The 22,202-nt window shown below is 35.2% G+C and overlaps 2 protein-coding genes and 1 long non-coding RNA gene across 4 annotated transcripts; 1 reads left to right on the top strand and 2 right to left on the bottom strand.

The window, feature by feature from the left end:
* Positions 1-929: 929 nt before the first annotated feature.
* Positions 930-3,864, bottom strand: LOC112011844 (F-box/kelch-repeat protein At3g23880-like). The gene is made up of 2 exons (XM_024044181.2): positions 2,560-3,864; positions 930-1,046 (listed from the first exon to the last, which is right to left on the bottom strand). The coding sequence occupies exons 1-2, from the start codon at positions 3,710-3,712 to the stop codon at positions 1,036-1,038; spliced, it is 1,164 nt and encodes a 387-aa protein (XP_023899949.2). The 5' UTR covers positions 3,713-3,864; the 3' UTR covers positions 930-1,035.
* Positions 3,865-10,070: 6,206 nt separating this feature from the next.
* LOC112011822 (uncharacterized) lies at positions 10,071-13,238 on the bottom strand. Its single transcript, XR_010624032.1, has 2 exons — positions 12,662-13,238; positions 10,071-10,884 (listed from the first exon to the last, which is right to left on the bottom strand). It is a non-coding gene; the product is annotated as an uncharacterized LOC112011822 (long non-coding RNA).
* Positions 13,239-15,074: 1,836 nt separating this feature from the next.
* LOC112011818 (protein DETOXIFICATION 46, chloroplastic) lies at positions 15,075-21,573 on the top strand. 2 transcript variants are annotated; one of them, XR_002882903.2, is made up of 14 exons: positions 15,075-15,591; positions 16,437-16,531; positions 16,716-16,824; positions 17,072-17,127; positions 17,655-17,710; positions 18,098-18,236; positions 18,380-18,517; positions 18,605-18,673; positions 18,781-18,891; positions 19,159-19,287; positions 19,749-19,826; positions 20,717-20,806; positions 20,933-21,004; positions 21,099-21,117. XR_002882903.2 is itself a non-coding variant. In XM_024044154.2 (14 exons), exons 1-14 carry the CDS (start codon positions 15,153-15,155, stop codon positions 21,343-21,345), a joined length of 1,656 nt encoding a protein of 551 aa, XP_023899922.1. In that variant the 5' UTR covers positions 15,076-15,152; the 3' UTR covers positions 21,346-21,573. The 2 variants fall into 2 exon arrangements, 1 of the variants encoding a protein (XP_023899922.1); XM_024044154.2 differs by lacking the exon at positions 20,717-20,806 and adding an exon at positions 21,244-21,573 and having other exon boundaries at positions 15,076-15,591; positions 21,099-21,161.
* The last annotated feature ends 629 nt before the right edge of the window (positions 21,574-22,202 follow it).

The raw sequence follows: 22,202 nt of genomic DNA, 5'->3' as shown, positions 1-22,202 counted from the left end.
GAGAAAGTTATTTTGGTAACACAAATAGTACTTTATACAGAGCTCACTTACTAAAGTCCTAGATTTGTATCACTATGAAAACTAAATTTAGAAGATTTTCAAATATTCACCTTTGCCGCACTGAGAACATTATGGTGAAGCCTTCATTCTACGTGCACAATTTTTCAAAGAATATACTAGTGGCTAGGAAAGTCGCAGAAATTCTATGGAAAGTAGGAAAAGTTGAAGTGAGCCGTGGCTTATAAATAACAAGATGAGATAAAAGTTGAAGGATATTCATGATATTAGGTCGGATTTATGTTCATACAGAATTATATACATTCTTTGAAAATTTGTGCATGTTGGATGCATAGAATAATGCATATTCTTTAAAAATAAATTGTGCACATTGAATGTATATAATTGTGAACATTTTTTTTTGAAAAATAGTGTACCATGAATGTACTAAATTGTGTACATTCTTTGAAATTTTGAGTAATTTGAATATAAAGAATTGTGTACATATTTCGAAAATTTGTGTATATTAAATATACAAAATTGTATACATTCTTTGAAAAACTACGTACATTGAATATACAAATTTGAGAAAAACTATGTACATTGAATATATAAATTTGAAAATTTGTGTCCGTTGAATGTACGAAATTGAAAAAATTTATATATTAAATATACAGAATTGTGTATATTATTTGAAAATTTATATACGGTCTTTGACATAGCATACCTTTAATGTACCAAATTTGTGTACATTATTTGAAAAAATTAAAATTATGTACTCTAAATATACAAAAAGTGTCTACATTCCTCGAAAATTTGTATATATTGAATATACAAAATTGAAAATTTGAGTACATTAAATATACAAATTGTGTACTTAAATATATGGAATTATGTACAGATTGTTTACATTATTTCAAGCAGCCTCTGACTAAACTCCTACAACTTTTTCCCCCTTTTGGATCAATAATAGTAAATTGCACTACTACATTGCAATTCCTGCAGCCATTTTGTTCACTTTTCTAGCCTCCTTTGCAATTAAACCGTACCTTTTCAAACATAAACATTGTATAAATCCCAAAGCCTTTCCCTCACCATAACATTGTTAGCTATGTTCACTAGTTCTTTATTTGATTGGTCTAGTGCAAGGGGTTTCATTCTAGAGTTCATAGAGCCGTTACTTTTCTATACATAATAACATTCTGAAATTCTTTATACTTATGTGTCTTGTGTGTACATAAAGTAGTCTTTTTGCAATATAATATTTCTTTACCTATCAAATAATTATAATACTAATAACGCAACTTTCCCAATCCTAAAGTCCAACACATGCATATGCCAGGTACTTCAAATCTGTATGTCATTGTTACATCAACAACTACTGGTGATATTAAAGCAATATTTTGTTTTTGCCACTGTTAAATATGATCAATCAGGATTCCATTGTTTTAAACTTCTAAAAAGGAAGCAAAATTTCAGCTACTGCTAGTTGTTGGGCTTGAGAACAAGTGACCACTATATTCTATCACAAATAGCTATGGAACTAACGGGTTTTGGTATGGTCAAAAAGTGAAAGCACAATAGAACTGAGTTGCTTAGCCATCTGAAATCCCCATTTCAGCACATTTCGGAGCTGCTAAGTACTATGGAATACTCTTAAAGAGTCTTGTTACTACTTGTAACTTTGATAACACCTAAAGTGTAGACACTCGACGAAAATTTCCCAAACCTCAATACACATCGCCACCCACAATTACACTTTCACCAAACACAGGCACAAACAGCTAAACAATCCTTCTGCCTATATATAACACAAAAACACAGCAAAACTATTAATATTTGAAACCTCCACATTCTCTCTAATCCCTACTGATGTTAATTTGATTAACTGGTTGTGCAGAAACTAATATTAACACTGACTTAACAATCATTTCCCTTACATTTTTTCAACAACCAGAGAGAGGCTTATAGGGGGGGAAAAAAGGAAAGGCTTGAAATAAAGCCAATACAGAATGAAATCAAGCAGACAAAAAAAGACAATTTTTCATTCAGCTTTTTCCCCACAATCCTAATTAATCACGTCCACTGTTTGGTTGCTGGGAAAACCTAGGAAAAGAAAAGAAACAAAGAAAAACTAAGCATAGGTGATTCTTTAACTCCAAGGTTGAATTAATCAGAACAGGGTCAAGGACACATGTTCTTAGCAGAAGGCAACCCTAAGCCTATCATTCTCTGCTCAAGCTGTAAATTTGCTTATAAGAAATGAACACTGAAAAGAGAAAACAAAATCAATAAGATTCCCTTCAATTAAATGCTTCCAACCGTCAATCCTCAAATGTAATTCAGCTAACTTCACCCATTCGTACTGAGAAATTTCTTGAACTCAAGGGTGTAAACAGTTACAAGTTACAACCTTAGTTTCAGCATCAAAAGCACATAGTTTCCAGACGAAATAAACTTACATACAAATTAAGATGTAATAGCTAAATTCAATTTTCACAATGATGATGGAAAAACTGAAAGTGATATAAATAGCCAAAGTTAATTTTCACACTTACTTACCCTCATCAAGTAAAACCAAGCTCTCCATTGAATTAGCCGAGAACCCCACCCATTTGGAATCTTCAATGGCAAGAATGTTCTGATTTTGACTCTCGGGGTCAATTGAAACCAGCCCACTGGCATTCTCAATCAAAAGTTCACCATTGTCAGTGCAGCCATAAAAAAGAGGTTCCCAAACCCAATCCCTTAATGGCACCAGAAATCTTCTTGTCCAAGAATCGGCCACACCATATTCCTCCATAACCCAAATGTGGCATAAGCAACCCCCCGGAATGCCCAGATTGAGAAAATTATGAGAGAAAACAATAATAGCCAGCGATCCCTTGAACACCGCAACTTGTTCAAACATTACAATGATTCCATCACGAAAATTAGGAGGCACCATTATCTCACTGAACCTCTCATCACTAACGTCGAAGGACAAAATGAAACGACCTTGTCGAGTAAATGCCATACAGTGCAGAGCTCCATTACAAAATACACAGGGCGGCATAACATCAACAATGGTTCCAATGTTGGGTTCATAGCCTCTTAACGACTCCATCGATATTACAATCTTTGTCCAGGAACCCATCCTCAACCTGTAAATCTCAGCCTCAGCTTCTCTTCCAAAAAAACCCACAAGCCTCAAAACCTTGAAATCGTTGTTTTGACAATCATATGCAAGTCCAAAAACAACAATCCTAAAATCCTCGCCGGTCAAGCGAGTAGCTAGAAGCTTCCTAAACGTTCCAATGCTTGGGTTCCACAAATATGATATATGATGAAGATCATTGTCAGAACTAGCTAGGCAGAAAATTCCATTACAGAAACCAGCTACTACGCTGCACTTGTCAAAAACATTGGGGATTTCAAACCTAGAAATCTGGGTCAATGTGTGGCCGTCGTTACTGCAAAAAACCGTACACAATTCTTTGGAAGATGAAGTCTTGTATAGCAGGTAATAACCGGTGTGAGTGTTTGGGGATACTGATGATGATTTGGGTTGGTTTAGGTTGAGCTTGAAGTGTGTGGAAATGAAGGTTGGGTCGGTGATAATGGAGTTAAAAGATTTCGAAACGCAGCTGAATCGGATTAACGATTCCACTGGTAGACCACCCAGGATGTCTGCCACTACGTCGTTTGGAACACGCTCGCGAATAGCTTGAGACATCACGGAGGGAGTGAAGGACTCAGTTTTAAGACCGTCTGGTTTAAGGTTTAGGTTTTTGCTTTTGTGTCATATATCATATGAAGGGAAAAGAACATGAGGAAAAAAGGGATGGACATTTGGTGCAAGTGCAACTATGGGTTACTCTAAAATAACCAGAAAGTGATACTTAAATCCAAGTGATACTATTACTGGTATCCATTTAGACACCGATAATACGTTTAGCGATTGCGTTTCATTTATTTATTTATTTATTTATTTATTTATTTTGAGAATAGGGTTTTATGCTTTTTCAAGTGGATCTGTATACTGTTTATTGGAATTATAAACCTCTTTTTTTAGTAAAATTTTTATTAAAAATAAGTTTTTTACGACATTATTTATACATTTAAATATTATCTTATTACAATATACCTTAAGTATTATTGTTTATTAAAAAAATATTAATTATGTTTCTAGAGTCTGCTGTACCCTATATAATATATTATAAATCCATTTTAAGCACTTTTTATTAAAACAAAAGTGATACACATGGCAACGCAAATCAAGAGGTACAATTTTTTGAATTTTGAAATAGATTGCCACGTCAAGGTACGGGTATGTATCTCAACGGCTAAAAATACAGAAGATAAAGAGATTTCAATGGTCATTGTGGAAACCAACAACGTGTCCAACCCAGGGCAGGGTAGTTTGACGTTCAACGGTCAAAACAGCAAGTGGACCTCTTGGGCCTAAGCCCAAGCATAACCTAAAATCATGACAAATGAATAAGTCTATTACCATAAACATTTTCATAATTTTTTTTTTTTTTTTGAGAAGAAGGAAAAAAAAAATTGAACATTAAGGACTTGTTTGGTTATAGAATTTAAAAATTGTTGTTTAAAAAGATGTAAAAATTGTGGTTTAAAAAGTGTTGTTGAAAAACTTGTTTTTAGTGTTTATAAAACAAAACAAAAAAAATGTGTTTGGTATCATGGTTTAAATAACATGTTTCAGTGTTCAAAAAACATAAATATGTGTTTGGTATGTGTGTGTACGATTGTAAAAAAAGCTGACCAAAGTACGAAATTAACATTTTTTAAATCAGGAGAAAGAATACATCATATTCCCGTTGCTCCTCTATTTCCTTCTTTATCCCTTCTCTTCCCTGAGAGCAGAAAACCAAACCCACGCACAGTCCTCATCTCCATCGACGCCTCAGAAGATCCACGGCTGGGCTTCACGTTCCCCAGATCTCATCTCCACTGTCAGCACTCCAAGACCTAGCAACTAATCGAGCTTTTATCGCCACCGACCCATCACTCCAAGATCCAGGTTCAAATCTCACTTTCACCTTACTTGTCAATGGGTTTTTGTCTAAAGACTGAACAATTCCTTTTTCACTCACATATTTCTCACTCTTTTTTTCTTTTCTTTTTTTTTTTTTTCCTCACCAATTGGGAAAACCCATTTTTCTGTTCTTTGTTTGTTGTTGAAACAATATTTGATTTACAATCCAAACATACACGCCCTACATTCTCGAAATCTATTAGGTACATTATCGAAATCTTTTGCTATTGAAACAATATTTGATTTACAACCCATTTGATTTTTCATTTTTCTTAACACTACATTTGGTTGCTGAGAAAGCATCGGAAGATTCAAAAAAAAAAAAAGCCTAACAAATCTTCTGAACTCTAAATTAATAATTTCTTGTGGTTTTTCCTCGGGTTTCTCAGCTACCAAAATCCAATGTTACTTGCTTGCTGTTTGAAATTTGAGGGTCTTTTAAGTGTGATTTTTAAGCTAATATGAAATTCTCCGTAGCTGATTATTAGTTTCATTAGTGAATTTTTACTGTTAGTTTTAGTTGATTGGGTTTAGTTTAATTATTCATGAATTTAAGCTTGGTGAATTTGATGATTTTGTGGTAGGTTTGACTAAATTTTGTTGAATTCAATTTGGATATGATGGATATAATGTGGTGTTGTTGAGGCCAACTCCTCAATTATAATGATCAAAAGAAAGGTTTTGTGAGGTTTAGGAGTACTTTTGGTTTTCTATGTTCTGGTTCTGTGAATGATGGTTTTCTAATTTGTATTAATCTAGCACTGAAAATTGAAAACAGTTATAGGAAATTGCATAGCCATAAGGTCTTCTGGGATATGTTGCTATAGTTTTTGTTGCACGAATTGATAGCATGTTCAAATGGTTGTTTAATAGTGTTGATTACGTTTTGTAATGTGTAAGTGAGTAGATTTGTGGCTTCTTCTTGTAGATGTCAGGCGCAATGCATGAGGATATTGACGATGGCCTTCGGTTTCGAAATTCCAACTGTTTTTGTAGCTTGAGAGCAAGCGTGAGGATTTCGGATAAGCAAAATGAGAATCGGTACAAGCTTTTCCAATGTTGCCCCAAGGACGCATGTGGGTTTTTTCAATAGTGTATTCCCTTGAAGATGCCATTGTCATATGCTGAGGATTTCCAGCAACTACAAGAAGAGCTATGTGTATTGCGAGAGGAATTGAGGGTCATGCATGATAAGGTTTACCCCGTAGATCAGACCAAAAAAATGGTCAAGATTATGTTCATTGGATGGTGTTTGTTATGCGCCACGCTTGCACTACTGCTAACTATGACAATGGTGTAAATCAAACTGTTATGATGATGTGTTCATTCTTGTTGTGTAACCATATTATCTTATTATGTACTACCAACTCCTTATGAACTTGATGCGCTGTGTACTATTTTTGGACAATCTTGAGTCATCCATTTTGCTAGTGTTAGGTATATGTATGGGGCTAACTCTTGACTCTTACAATAGTATGTTATTGGCTTAATAGTACTTTTACAATAGTATGTTATTGGCTTAATAGTCAATATGAATGCTCCAATTTTCATTGACCTTTTGCTTGAAGTTGAAAATGTTTTATATTCCCTTGAAATTGATGTTTTAGCAAATTATGCACAACAGATTTAGAGTTAGTTAGGGAGTAACAAATTATAGTTTGTTAGGAGGGAATCCAATGCGTACAACTAAGATCATAGAGCTATATATAAATAGCTCTCTTGTATTCTCTCGGAGATAGTGGAATTGCAAAATTTGTATGCGATTTATTTTAACAATTCAACCAAACTATCTTGGCAAATTAGATTGCTAACCTGTTATTTTAACATAATCCAATGCCTATCCCACAGTATTCTAACAGGTTAGTAATCTAAGTTGCCAAGATAGTTAGTTGACTTATTATGTAGTCTGTAGTCCTAAAGGACTCAATGATACTTTCTATCTTTATTTTCCCATACTTTATTCCTTTTTGGTGTGGGTAGTCATTGCTTATGACAGTATTTTGTATACTTTAAACTGCATCTGGTTTGTTTCTCATCTTTTATTAGAAAACTGCATGTGGTTTGGTTGGAGGGTTGTTTAAGTTGCTGTTATAGTATGGGCAGAAATACACAATTAAGTGCATGTTATTGGCGTAGGATAGGACTTGTACTTTGAAGTTGCATTTTATATCAAAACTAAAAATTTTGAGTCAGCATATTGTATTGCTGTATCTATTGACGGATACATTTTGGGATTTTCTAGGTGGTGGAAAACTTTGAAAATAAACTTGTGTGCTTCATTTACAAACGAGACTTCCTTATATGCATAGATGGCCTAAAAATTTGTACTTGTTTGTGGCCTATACAACACGAATTATTTGGAATGTACTAGTAACCGAAGAGAATATCTTGTTCTAAAATTGGGAAGTATGCTAAATTACATGTGTGTTTGGCTTGCTTGGCTAGGTTTCTGCTTGTCTCTTTGCAGATTGATTGCAAAGAAAACTACTAAACTACTAGTATAAATACATTCCCAAAGCTGAACTCATCCCAACACTCATCATAATATACCAAACACAAGAATTAGTTTACCATCATATGAAACATGAGGAAATGACAAAAACAAAAAGAAAATTGTTCCCAGTGATGACAACTGTTTCAAAGACCAACCAAAAAACAGGAGATTCTGTCTTGAATATGAACTAAAAAGCAAGGAAAACAAGCCAACAAAGTCAACAACAGTTATAGTTCCATGTTATCCACATTTACAATTTATTCCCAAAAAGCTTAATCATGGTTGCCTGTGTAATCTGCCCACATAGAAGCAGTTATCGTATCACGATACTCCGACATCGCTCGTGCTCGAGCATTAAAAGCTTCTTCAGTGCCCCCACTGCCTACGCGTGCAACTCCCGTTATGCTTGTATCGCTGTTACACACAAATGATCCTTCTCATTATACATGCAGATAAAGTTGTGTAGTACACAACAAGCGGTCACAATCAGCCGTTGTCTAGAGATGGAGAAGGAGTGCATTTCAGTCAGGATCGGGAACCTTGCCTTCAACACGCCAAAGCATCGTCCAATCACCATCCACAATGACGAATGCCTATAATTGAACAACTCTTATGGGGTAGTAGGCTGCCGGTTCACACCCCGAAACTCTTGGGCATGGTAGCGTGCGGACTTGTGTGGAGGGAGGAATGCACTGCCTATTGTTTGAGGTAGTGCGATCCTGCAATAAGAGTGATAACCATTGGTAATTAATGTTACCTAACACAACTATTTTTAAGTGACAATAAAGTAAAAATTGCAAAATGATCACCATACAGTCACTAAGACCTAAGTAGCAAAAGACAGTTTTTTATGGTTCCTTATTACCAATGACAGATTCAAAGTAAAGAGTATAGGATGAAATGTTAGTAGCTTCCGACAAGTTAGTACAGTAAAATAATATGCTAAACTCATCATTCGATAGTTCTTAATGATCCAACTTACTAAGTCCATTGAGCTAGTTTAGAGCAAAATAACTTTAAATAGCTTTCAATGGATAAAGCAAAAGTGGAAGTATCATTACTTTAATCATGTCATAAACTAGCAAAACTTCAATCACAAAACTCCACTACCACAATGTAGATTCTCGAAAAATCAATAAAAATACACAAAAACATAGTTATCATTTATAGAAGTGATGATGCAAATACACAATCTAAATTCATAAACTACAAATAAAGATGAAGTTAATAAAGAGGTGAGAAACTTTAATTATTCAGCTCAAATAAGGGAACCATCTCTGGTAATCCACATTTCAAATCCAACTGAATTACTTGAAATAAGTTCAAATAAAAAAAGTGGATGATAAGTGGCTAAAACACATAGCTACTATTGACCAGATTGCTTACCAAAAATACCCAACAAATGTCAATCCCAAAGAACAAATCCAAAAACAAATGCACCAATATATATATATATATATTACCTCTAGGTGGCCAAGGGAACTCATACTCGGCATGTCTAAGTGCGTCCTACATGACTTGTGAATCATTTGCACTCCCTTCCCATCCAGAATGCACATACATAAACCGCATTTCAAAATTGCATGCACACATCACGTTTTGGGTGATTTCACTCCATCTATTTCTGAATGCGGTGGTCCTACCAGATGGGGCAGAAGCACTTATGTGCATCCCATCGATGGCCCCCACACATTTCTGTTAAAAAAATAGGTAGCTTTAATTAGGTAAATTCAACTTATATGCAATCAGATCTCTTTCACCCTTCATATTGTTTTCTTTCTATTTTCTATTACATATCTTTCACATTTTAATGAATCAAAGTGATAATTTATCTAAGAACTAAAAAAAAGAAAAATCAAAGCATACCTCAAACCATGGGTAATATTTCTCATTCCCTCGAAGTGAATGAGGAAACTCAGCTACATCAGCGTTGGGCCGAATGATGAGACATCCCAAAGCAGCACGCAAGGCATGCCGGAACTATCTTTGAATGGTTTCAAGAGAATGTTGGAAGCGGTTGGCAGTTAGTTGGTAGTCAGCGTTGTGTCTGACGATAAATAGCACTGTCCCAACGGCCTCCTCAACTGAAACAATACTAGTATCCTCCTCTAATAGGTGCAGCCGCTTCAACTCATTACACAAAGTGCCTAAAAATGGTGTATTCCATGTGGAATATGTAGTAACACACTTGGGATTTCCTTCTAGTACTTTAATCACATATGACCTCCCACTCAAGATACTAGTGCACATGGGTCGCTTCATATAGTACTTTTGCACGTACTATATACATAGTTGAACGTAGGCTGTGGCAATCTTGAGCTCCACCTCACTATTGTACTCATCTGAATCAGGGTTAGTCATGACTAAATCATAATTTGAATCGGTGTCAGCCATAACTAAATCACACCTGTGGGCAGCCAATAAGTTTACATCGGCCACTATAAAAGAAGTACATCTATATATATATATATAGATGTTACTGTGTGTACCACAGAAATTCCGTAAAAAACACATTATATTTTCTAAAAAATATATATGTCACCAAACAAAGCAATTCATAGAAGAGACGACAACCACAAAACATATTTCTTACATAAGTAGCATAGATGTCCAAAGCATTCAACATAATAAAGGAAGGCAGCATGCAAATATTGTCCAAAATATTAACATAATACAGACTTTACCTATTCACATTAAAGCAAAATAAGAGTACTAATTAACTTCCTAGGCTATCTAAATGGTGCACACCATCAAACACCCCCACCACTACTGCAGTCCACCCCCAATAAACTCAATCCAAACCTTTCTTCTATCGACCGTCATAGCAAAAAAAGCGGTTCTACTCTTGTGGTTATGAAGCTCCTACACGACCTTGCAATACGTGACATGATCCACATCGGTGTGCTGGTTGAGCAGTGTTATAGCTTGCGTAATTGACTCAATGTCACCCCTCACACCAGACTCTCCTATGTTGGTGGACTTTCTCCCCCTCCGGTTCCTCATGTCAGTAAACCCCCAAATTGCCTCAATCATGGTTTTAAGGGAGTGCCCTTTCTTTCTTTTTCCACTTGAATGAAACAGTTCAGCTAGCTGCTTTTCAGCTCACCTCCGGTTTTGGGCTTCACTCGATGTGGGCAGCTCCTCCATGTCGTCCATACTATCGGTGTTGACATTGACATGTACCCCTGATGATAGGAAGGCTACATCCAGCTCTCTCTTTGTCACTGTTGGGAGTTGGTTGGGCAGATGATATTTGGAGGAAATCTGTGGCTATGTTTGAATTGAAAAGCCTGGCCAACAGCTCGTAGTGTTGCAGCCCCTTTTTTTTTAAGTCCTTGAATTTATGATTGATCTATAAACAACCATATATATTGGGTTAGATGACTTATTCATATAAAACCCAATACAAATCAGATGGGTAATTATAATAACCCTATAATAACCATCCACTCTTAGATACCAAAAATAGAAATAGTAACAGCAATTCATCAAAATTTAACTGTATACCAAAATCACACATATATTGTACAATAATAAACCCCTTAGATCATATTTTATTCCATTTCTAAAAGCATCATCATGAGAAAATGCTACAAAAAAACTATTTCAGCACACTATTTATTAATACACCATTTAATAAACTCCATATTCTTGATATGCAAGGAAAGGTAAACAAAGATCTAGCAAACTGCTTTTCTAATACGTATACACTTACAACATAGTGCTGGTCCATATAAACATTTTTGTTTTTGATTTTCTTCTCTTTTTTAGTTGTGAATATATTCAATGTTTAAAAGATGGGCCATGCTATTATGAAAACAAGGTAGATTTCAGCGACATTTTAATTACAACCATAAACCATGCATATAGCAAATTATAATAAATTTTGTTTGGAGTATGTTAAAGGACTTATCGCAATTGCAGCAGCCCATGCTTCCTCACTGCCCGTCACCGTATTTGCAATGGGGTCCCATCCCATTCCCATATGTCCAATGAACTGGGAGAATGTGCGGTTTTGACCTTTCATTCATTGATATTTTTGTGTAAGTTGTGTCTTATTTTAATTTTTATTCGTGTGTTTGTTAAACTCATTCATAACGGCTATCCAAGTTCCAGTCTTGAACTGGCCTTGAGGCATATTCCCTTTAGCATCCTCTTCTAACAATTCATCAATGAAATGCTTCTCGACTGCGGAAGGCCACAACTTCCCATCCTCGGCATCAGTTGTTCTCTCTTCCTTCTAAATAAATTTTGGTATACTTACATAGACTTGTCATTTGAAATTGTATGATACGGATTAAAAAACATTAACTTCCTACTCACTAAAAGTACCAAGCAGTAGGCATATAAGAGAAACTAAGGTCTAAATTTGGAAATTTTAAGATAGATTTTCTGAATTTTAATATAAGCAAGGCCAAGGACCATAAATGATCATACATGATAATTGAACCCAATAAATTAAGTGGCTGCAAGGTTGCTAGCAAAGAGGATTAACAAGAATTTGCACATTTGAAGAACATACAAAAATTCTAGTAATTATAATGGAGTTGTACAGACATAAATTACATATCAACAACAATCATTTCTCAGTAACTCATATCAACAACAATCGTTATTATAATTCCTTGGCAGGACTCATGTTATTTAATCTTATAGTAAACAAAAGCTAAGATTATTCACTCCACAGTTTCAACTTACAAATAGTTTAGTGTATTATTAGTGTAATAAAAGGAGAAACTCTTCTAACTATATAAAAGGAAGTCTTTAGTTTTGAAAATACACGGCTCAATGATGCAAATTAGAAGGAAAAAAATTGCTAGGAAAAAAAGAAATTGGTATTTAGAGCATCTTTATCCATACATCTACTTACTCTTTGTTGGGATAATGGCCAGCCTTGTTGTTTATTTTTTCAGGAAAAAATAAGGGGGAGGGGGGAGGTAACAAAATATACATATTTATAGTTTATAGTTACACTTACACCTACTGATCTCAAGGATTTAAAGGCAACAACACAAAGACTACAAAATGAAGACAAAATGCATGACCTAGGTACAAAATTATAACAGAACAAATAAACAAATGATTGACTACCTATGAAATTATAACAGTTTACATTTAGGTAGACCTACCAATAAGGGAACACGGTGAGAGGAGGAAGCAGAGGAGGGCATTGATGCTCTGTATAGCACAAGGGAGGTGAGGAGGAGGAGGATGAGGCTTCCATCTGAATGAAGATGTGGGACTAAATAAGCCCTAAGCTGGATTAATGTCAACTGATTTGAGTTAGATTGGGATGTGAAAGAAAGTTGCAACAAGAAATTAAGAAAATTACAAATATTTGCCTGACCAAGCCTTTCGCACTGTGTGAGTTTGGCTTTTGGTTAGTACCAAAGTTTTGTCGGTGAGGGTGGGATCTCTACAAGGATTAGGGGCAGTTGGGCATAGAATTATGATTCTGAGCAAGGGGTTAATGTGATTGACTAAGGTTGGTGATGCGGTGTAAGCTGAGTGTGTAGAAGACGCTTTTGGATGGGTCGGTAAGGATTTAATGGCGATGGGTCGGTGAGGGGAGTTATGGAGGTGGGTGAGATTAATGCCGCTTGGTTGCTCTGACTGTGTGGGTGAGATGAGATCTTGGTACCAGGTGCAGATGGATTCGGCGTGAAGAGATAAGAGGAAGAGAGGAGAGAGGACTTCTATTGGTTATTAAAGTCAAACAATTTCCATCAAAAAATTACTGCAAAGAAGAAAGGACTTCTTTTGGAGACAAAAGTCAAAAAGTGAAATGGCTCTTATTATTTGTGTAACTTACTAATAAATAAATAAAGGGTTGTGTTAATTGGTACTGTGAGTTGTCCATTCACGGTACCAATTAATAGCAACTTTTGACTTTTTTTGGTATAGCTAGTTGTTTTTTTCTACAACTTTATGTCATTTTTTTTTTCAGTGTGAAACCAACTTTGTAAAGAGGAAAAAAATATTAAAATAACCAAAAGAACTAGTTTTAACATTTATGTCCTTTTCTTTTATTTATTTAATTTTTTTATTAAATAAGACCCACTTTAGTAAAACCTAAACAAGCACCTATGCTGTGCTTGTTAACATTTGCATATAAACTTTAACTTATTTAATGGAATATTAATTGATTATGAGCAAGGAAAATTATTCTGTTTAACTATTCTGTTTCTTCTTCTAGAACACAGATAAAATCGCATATTTAGTCGAAATTTTACTTAAATTTCTACGGCATACAAAATTGGAGCAGTTCACGCATTCCTAAATGTGCATGTCACTGAGCCCATTGAAAATTGTCTCACAAAGGTAAGCCCAACAGCCATTTTTTTATAAGGCCCAACAGCCATCTTAGATCATTTACATTGGTTTCAGCCGAATTTGTGTTAACAGTCTCGATGCAAAGGGTGATCTAGTCGATTGGTCTATTAGTATATATTATTTGCAATTCCCGTAAATTAACAAACCTTTTTTTCAAGTGTAAGCTTAATTGGGTTAGGAGAAGTCTTAATTCTGCAACTTACACTGCTGCCAAACTTGTTGTTAAGTTCAAAAGCCATTATGGCATGTTTGGATGTTTAAAAAAGGAGGAGGAGTAGAGTAGAGGGAGGGAGAGTAATGCAATTACCTTGTTTGGAAGTTTTTTAAAGAATGAGGGGGAGGGGTTTGGAGGAGTTTGGAGGGGTTTGGACTCCCTCTAGCCCCCAATTTTAATTCCCCCAAATTGGAGAGATTTAGAGGGGGAGTAGATTACATAAACTATTGACCAAGTAAATTACCTAATTTACCCTTATTATATTAACAAAATTACACAAGGGGAAGGGCTAATTATTCTCTTCCCTCTTACTAATTTTAAAAACATCCAAATAAGGTGAAGGTGAATCATTCTCCTCTATTCTCCTCCCCACTACTCCCCTTCCCTCTACTCCCCTCTACTCTCCTCCCTCTCTAAACTTCCAAACAAGTCATTAATGTTTTAATAAGCATGAACCTCTAAAAGTTATCCTCAATACTTGTAAAGCTGATTGTATTATTGTCCTCTTTTGTTTGATTAAGGAAATAATAAAGTTCTAAGTTATATTATAATTTTTTTTAAAGCTGATTTTTTTCTTGTATTATTTTTTACCTTGCAACTATAATTAATCTAAGCAACAATAAATATATTACAATCTATTAAAAAACAATTATTTTGTGTATTTTTTTTGTTCATAGTTTGATAATACTAACTGAATATTATTTTGAAATTACTTAGGTAAATTCCCTTAGACCAGAAAAAAAGACGTATATTTAAATAAGCCAAATTTTTTTTATTAAATATAAAAAATGGAGTAACTAAGTAAGTTAGGTTATGTGACCATTTAAAAAAAAAAAAAAAAGCCGCCAACGTCCTTTTGACCATTGAAAAATGAAAAAGCCGCCAACGTCTGTTACTCGTCCACGTAAAAAAAAACAACCACTCCCTCTCAACTCACTCTCTCTCTCTCTCTCTCTCTCTCATCACCTGTTATTCTCTTGTCTCGGTGGTTGTACTTTGTTTACTCTTCCTTTTTTTTTTTTAATTTTCTTCACCTGAGTCAGAGTTTCCTCTGTTTTCTCTGCCTCCAAAAAATGCATTTCAAAACCCTAACATCTCACAGCACTAGTCCTCTCTTCCAAAACCCAACCTTCTTCTTCAACAAACTACCACAACCACCACCACCACCTCCTCGCTTTCCCATCCCTCTTTTCCCTTCTAATTTGTCACTCATTTCGACGCCGAAAAAATGCTTTCGGAATCGGATAGTAACTGCTTCTTGCATTAGCAATAACAGAGAACCAATCGACAATGATAACAACGGTCCCCGCGAAATTGAAAACGGCAGTGATATTGCCTCTGTTTCGGAGATTAAGGTATCGGAAATGGGGAGTCAGAGTATATGGCAGCAAATGAAGGAGATTGTGATGTTTACTGGGCCCGCTACTGGGCTTTGGATTTGCGGACCCTTGATGAGTCTCATTGACACCGCCGTTATTGGTCAGGGTAGCTCCATTGAGCTCGCTGCTTTAGGTATTATTCTCTCTCTTAATTTTCTAAGTTTCACTTAACAAATAAGCAAATAATAAGAGCGTTGTTTAAGTTTTATGAATAAATGTGTGAAAATATGTGTGTAGTGTTTAAACAGTAACCAAAGTACCAAACCGGGCCTAAGTGTTTGGCAACAGCTTTTGCTTTCGGTTTTTTTAGTTTATTTGTAGAGCTTCATTTAAAACTACATGCTTTGACCAAATGAAGCTTTCAGTAAAATGGGTACATATAAACTTCCTGTAAGTTACGGATCCTCTTCATTTCCAAAACTGTCAATTTCGTCAATTTCATGGTTTAGATTTTATTTGTCTGAATCAAACACAGTATTTTGTCACGTTATTTAAAATTTTAAATAAAGTGACGGACTACACACTTTCAGATTGGTAAAATCTAATATGAACAATAAAATAGGCCAAACGGACAATATTTGAAATTGAGTGGATCCTGTTTCTATTTCATTTGGTTTTACTTTCGTTTTTAAAGTCTCACTTTTTATACTACAACTGTGCTTTTAAGTTCTACCCACTTTCAACATATAAGCAAACTCGCTTGTGTCAAGTCATTTATATTTAAGGGAAATATTTATTAAATTTTTTTGAGCCTTTTAGAAGTTATGAAGTCCAAATTATAAAAAACTTTCACTTGAAAAAAAGAAATTCAACTTAAGCATGCATACTGTAATTAGGTTGGTCTAATTTTTCATGGGTGTGTTGTTTGCAGCTTCGCACTCATATTTTTTTATGCTTTTATGGGAAGGGGGGGGGGGGGTGTTGTGAAATTTCTGAGTTGAATGATGATTTTATTTGATTGTAAATTTGGAATGACAGGGCCGGCAACAGTTGTATGTGATTATTTGAGTTATTCATTCATGTTCCTCTCAATTGCTACTTCGAATATGGTTGCTACTGCACTTGCCAGACAGGTTAGTTTCTTAAACAGGTGAAAGGATTTTTTGCATTTATGGTGGGAGAATTATAGGCGTGTTACTTTTCTTTTCTTTTTTTACTGTGAACTTTGTGGTGTTGGATATTATTTTGTATTAATCAGTTTCTCTTTGAGTTTCAATTTTGCACATTGCATTTTTTGACAAGATGTCATTGGTGCAGGATAAAAAAGAAGTGCAGCATCACATATCTATCTTGCTCTTTGTTGGATTGACTTGTGGCTGCTTGATGCTTTTGTTTACAAGATTCTTCGGTTCATGGGTATTAACTGGTAATAAAAATTGGAGCAACTTTTGACTTATAAAAAAGTGCAAATAAATAAAATAAATTTATAAAAAAAAAAAAAAATGCCAGAAGAAGAATATTGGGCCATCTTTTGGTTATTACTTATATTATTGAAAAGTTCATTGTTCTATTGTCTTTGGGTGTTCAGTTGATTGATACTTTTCACCAACATATATACCAACTAAATGGACAAAATCCAATGACTGATGAATTGCCTATTTTTGTGTTTTCAGCTTTTACTGGGTCAAAAAATGCACATCTCATACCTGCAGCAAACACATATGTTCAGGTTCAATTTCTTTTTAAGTCCTTCATGTGTTCTTAAAATAATTTCAGGATTTTCAGCTACTCCTTTTGTGCAGATTTTCTCGCTTTAGTACTGCTAAACCATAAAACAGAACTATATAAGAAAAAGGAGCAATAAAAGGTAAATATAAATAACATATAAAACCCTTTTTTTTGGCTCTGAAAACCATCTCCTTTGAAAGTTAGATATACTTGAGAATGATCTTCTATTGTAAACCTTGGGTATACTTGTCAGATGTCAAGATGGTGTTAACTGAAGTATGTAATATTCTTTTGTTGTTATTCATATTTATCATATGAATGAATATAAAGGATCAATGTATTGGCATGTAGTATTTTTTTGTCTTTGCTGACTGCCCTCGGCTGTTCATATGATCTGCTGCTGAATTTTGCGTGTGAATTTTTTTTTTTCACGAGAACAAATACCTGTTGGAAGATTCTGGCCGCATTTCTGCAAAATTTAATGTTCTACTCCACTTAATTTGTTTATATGATCTTTTGTGATAGTAGATTCGAGGCTTAGCATGGCCTGCACTTCTTGTTGGATGGGTTGCTCAGAGTGCAAGGTGATAATGTGCTTTATCTCTGTTTGTTTTCTACCGAATGAGGTCATATGCCTTACCTGGTTTTTTATACTTGTTCTTGACCTGGTGCTACATTTATTTGTTAACTATATTAGAACTACTATACAAGTTTTGTTAGTTCTGAAATGCCTTATTTGGTTCTATTTGCATCCTTTTGAACGCCTTATTCAGTGCTATAGGCATCCTTTTTCCAACAAAGTCTGATTAATTATGTTTCATTTGTGTTTGTAAGATGTTGGGAAACTTGGTGTTTGGTGGTGATACAGTTCAATTTGCTCATCTCAAATCAGATGTTAGCCTGCTTGATGAAATTGGGAATGTTTGCTGCCTCATTAAGTTTGTGTCTGATATTCTCTTTTCGTTTCCCAGTCTTGGCATGAAGGATTCCTGGGGACCTTTGAAGGCTTTGGCGGTGGCTAGTGTTGTAAATGGCATTGGTGATATAGTCCTGTGCAGTTTCTTGGGATATGGTATTGCTGGTGCAGCATGGGCTACAATGGCCTCCCAGGTGTGCTGAATGAAAAATTATATATTATTTTGTTTGGGTTAAATATTATTTATCCTAAGCTGTTATTGATGAATTCTCATTGCAGCCAAGCAGATATGCACTTGCTTTCTTTTTATATTGCTACTCACCTGCATTTATTCTAGGTTATTGCAGGATATATGATGATTGAAGCTCTGAACAAGAAAGGGTACAATGCATTTTCCATCTCTGTTCCATCACCTGATGAACTTCTGACAGTACTTGGGCTTGCTGCTCCGGTGTTTTTAACAATGATGTCTAAGGTTACATTATATTGTATTACTCAATTCTGTAGCTGTATCTGGTCTCATGTGATCATCTTTTGTATCTGAGATATTTTAATTGTTTAGGTGGCTTTCTTCTCCCTCCTCACATATTTTGCCGCATCTCTGGGCACCTACTCCATGGCCGCTCATCAAGTTAGTTTTGCCCACACTTGAGTTCTAAATACTATCTTCCCTTCTTTGACTTCCTTTATGTAGAAAACTGATGGTCATTTGCATTGACAAATAACCCTTTACTCTAGGTCATGTTTCAAACATTCCTCACATGTACAGTATGGGGTGAACCTTTAGCTCAAACCGCTCAGTCGTTTATGCCTGAGTTAATATATGGAGTCCATCGAAGTTTGGAAAAGGTTAGCAATTTTTTGTTTTCTGTTTTTAATGTTGCTACAGTCTTCTAAGTTATTGGTTGTAGTGTTACTGCACAATCATGTTTTATCTCACATCTTGTTGATGAATGATTCATTTAAGGTACCCATCTCTCTCTCTCTCTCTCTCTCTCTCTCTCTCTATATATATATATATATATACATACATACATACATACATATATATACATAATAATTTATAGTTATTTTTGTTTGTTGAAAGTATTCTGAGTGGTTAGTTAAATCAAACAGGCTCGAATGTTGCTAAAATCCCTAGTCATCATTGGAGCAATACTTGGATTGCTATTAGGGGTTGTAGGAACATCTGTTCCTTGGCTGTTCCCCAGAATATTTACACAGGATCAGAATGTCATACATGAGGTTAGTTCTTGCCTTTTGAGTTTGTCTGTTATGAGTAGTATCAATATTTTTATAGGAATTTTGAACTTTTTTGCTTTTGGCCTAATTATGTTGTATTAAATGGGTTGTGACAAGTGCTTTTATGCTCACTATTCATCTTTTTAAGTGATATTTCATACATGGATTTCTATCATTTCAAAAAGTATTATAACAGAAATAAATCTGAGAAAGCTAAAATTACCATTGCTCTCACACCTGGACAGTTTATCAGGTCTGTGTTGTTTCATTGGTATTTCATGTTTTTTACCTTAATTTTGACTAACATTATATATAATCTTATTTAAGTTCTGAGTTAAAGGTAGAGGAAATTAATTTAAGGTGCAGATATTCTGAGGACAACATATACTCTTTCAAAAAATTTTGCAGATGGTCAAGTATGTTTCATCTGATTCTTGTTAACGTTTAATCTTGTATCCTTGCAGATGCACCAAGTTCTTATTCCATTCTTCATGGCATTAGCTGTCACACCCCCAACTCTCAGCCTTGAGGGAACATTGCTGGTATGCTTGGTTTTACTTTAATGTGAACTTTGTTGCGTTTTTCTTATGAGTCATTTGCCTATTTTTGGACCATAGCTTGCTGAAACTAGATATAAGAGTCATGTCTATTTAAGGTGCCAGTTGAGGTATCCACTCTGTTTATCTTTTAGTGGTGCTATGCCAAGTATTGTGGAGTTTGTTCAAAGCATGGGGATGAAATAGAAGGCTCTCTTTAAAGACTTGGTTTTTTCTCCTGCTTTCTCATAATTACAGTAGTTGCCTGAATTATACGGTCACAAAAAGGTCTAATGTATACCCCCCCTTGTGTATATTCATGACATCTTAAAGCTTTGTGGATCAATGGTATTGCCCGGTCCTCCCATAGAGGAGAACTTGGGTTCAATCCCTTTCCCTCACTTGTTTTTAAGCCAAAAAAAAGGGCCTGCACTATAGGATCAAAGAATTCCACGCAGCCCCGAACAAAGCACAGGGTTCTTTGCAGTTTGCGCATGATTTGGCCACTTGGTGTTCACTGTTGGCTACTTATTTACTATATTTCCTCTTTCAAACTATTAAATGGTTGCATATGTGGGACAAGGTGGGCATACACAATTATGCTTTTCCCCTATCTTATACTCATAAAGTGTTTCTATCACAAATAAATAAGTTCTTCACCAGAAATAAGTCATGAATGTCGTTACCCTTATATCATGGTCTCCTTTTGTTTTTGGAAACATCTATACCACCGGAATATGTTTGACCACCATTAATTTGGTTGCATTTCCTGCTCAATGAATTACATAATATAGCTGAATTTAGGGAATCTTGTTGTAATTTGCGATTATAGCAAGAAAGCCCTAGCCCACATTATCATGGTTTTGTGATGCATAATTTCCCCTACACCATGCCAGGCCTGAAATGTGAGCCTAGACCTGCTAATGAAAATGGCTCTGCTGAGATGGAGGCGCCATTCAATTCATGATCAAATGCATTTTACTATGGTGAAGTTACTTGCATAAGATATGCACAAACTCTAACTTTGAAGTGTCTGTATTCCTTCCCCCTCTCCTCGCCTTGGGGCTAAAAGTCCCTTGTCAAATTATAAATAAAGTGTGCTCTTTCTGCAGGCTGGACGGGATCTTAAATTTCTTAGTTTGTCAATGAGTGGATGCTTTTCTGTAGCTTCACTTGTACTATTGGTACAGATCTGTTTCTTGCTCTTCTGGTGTCCTTTTTACATGCTCTTTAGCTCACAATGCATTAACAAGTCCCTCCTATCTTTCTTTTCCCCAGCTTGTGACCAGAAGGGGATATGGTCTGACAGGCTATTGGTTCGTTCTTATTGGATTTCAATGGGTAAGAGTTACATCCCCTGCTTGCATATGTGTAATACTATCTAATTGAACTTCTTTGACTACATAAAATTTTTGTTTTTCAGGCTCGGTTTTTCCTCTCACTTCGGCGCCTTCTGTCTCCCAATGGCATGCTTTACTCTGAAGATTTGGATCAGGGCAAATTGGAAAAGCTGAGGGCTGCCTAGTTTAGGAATCCACATGAACAAAATGGTAAATAAATTTGGCAGGAATCAAATTCATGGTTCTAGCCTACAGAATTTACAAAAAAACATTGACATTACATTATATCTTTTCTAGGCAAAGATAAATTGTGATTCTGTGCTCAATGAGGCTAAAATCAGAAGAAATGTACGGCCTCAAACTGTGACATTTGTATTTTTTTCAACCAAAGCAAGCTGTTAATTGTTTGTCAATTGTTGTAATGTTCATTTGTTCTATATATATTTTTGGGCGAAAACCACATTTTCGTCTTTACATTTTTAGGCGATTCCCACTTTGGTCTCTATCTTTTATTTTCTCCTCTTTTAGTCCCTATTTAGAAAAACGTCATCCATTTTAGTCATTTCCATTAGTGCCCTAACAACACTAACGGAAATAACCAGTCATCTTTTTTTCCCCTCTCCCGAGGTTGTTAGAAATACACTAGGAAGCACGAATGCTCCATTTGGAGTGTCGTATCCGTATTGTACCGGTGTCAAACTCGTTGTATCGTGTTAAAATTTGTTCAAAAATTGCTTGTATCACATGTTATATCCGTACCTGTGTATGTACTTCTAAAAAATACATACATCAATATGTTGTTGACCTTACAACTTGACCCCTCCCCCAGTAAACGCCTATCCACTTAGTGCTTGGGGGGGTATCATCACAGCTAAAGGGGGGGTTGTAGTCACATGTATTTTTTAGATATATTATTAAGTTATGTACATATAATTTAAAGTTTTGACTTTAAATTGATTTCTTTCAATGTTGATACGTAAGCTTTTGGAAGGCCACATTTATGCATATCATTATTTTAATATACATTTTATTCGAGTTTAAA

This window comes from Quercus suber, unplaced genomic scaffold (genome assembly GCF_002906115.3).
Source record: "Quercus suber isolate HL8 unplaced genomic scaffold, Cork oak 2.0 scaffold_393, whole genome shotgun sequence".
Taxonomy (NCBI): Eukaryota; Viridiplantae; Streptophyta; class Magnoliopsida; order Fagales; family Fagaceae; genus Quercus; species Quercus suber.
The sequence above is the reverse complement of the archived record's forward strand: the minus strand, read 5'-3'. Positions and strand labels throughout refer to the sequence as shown.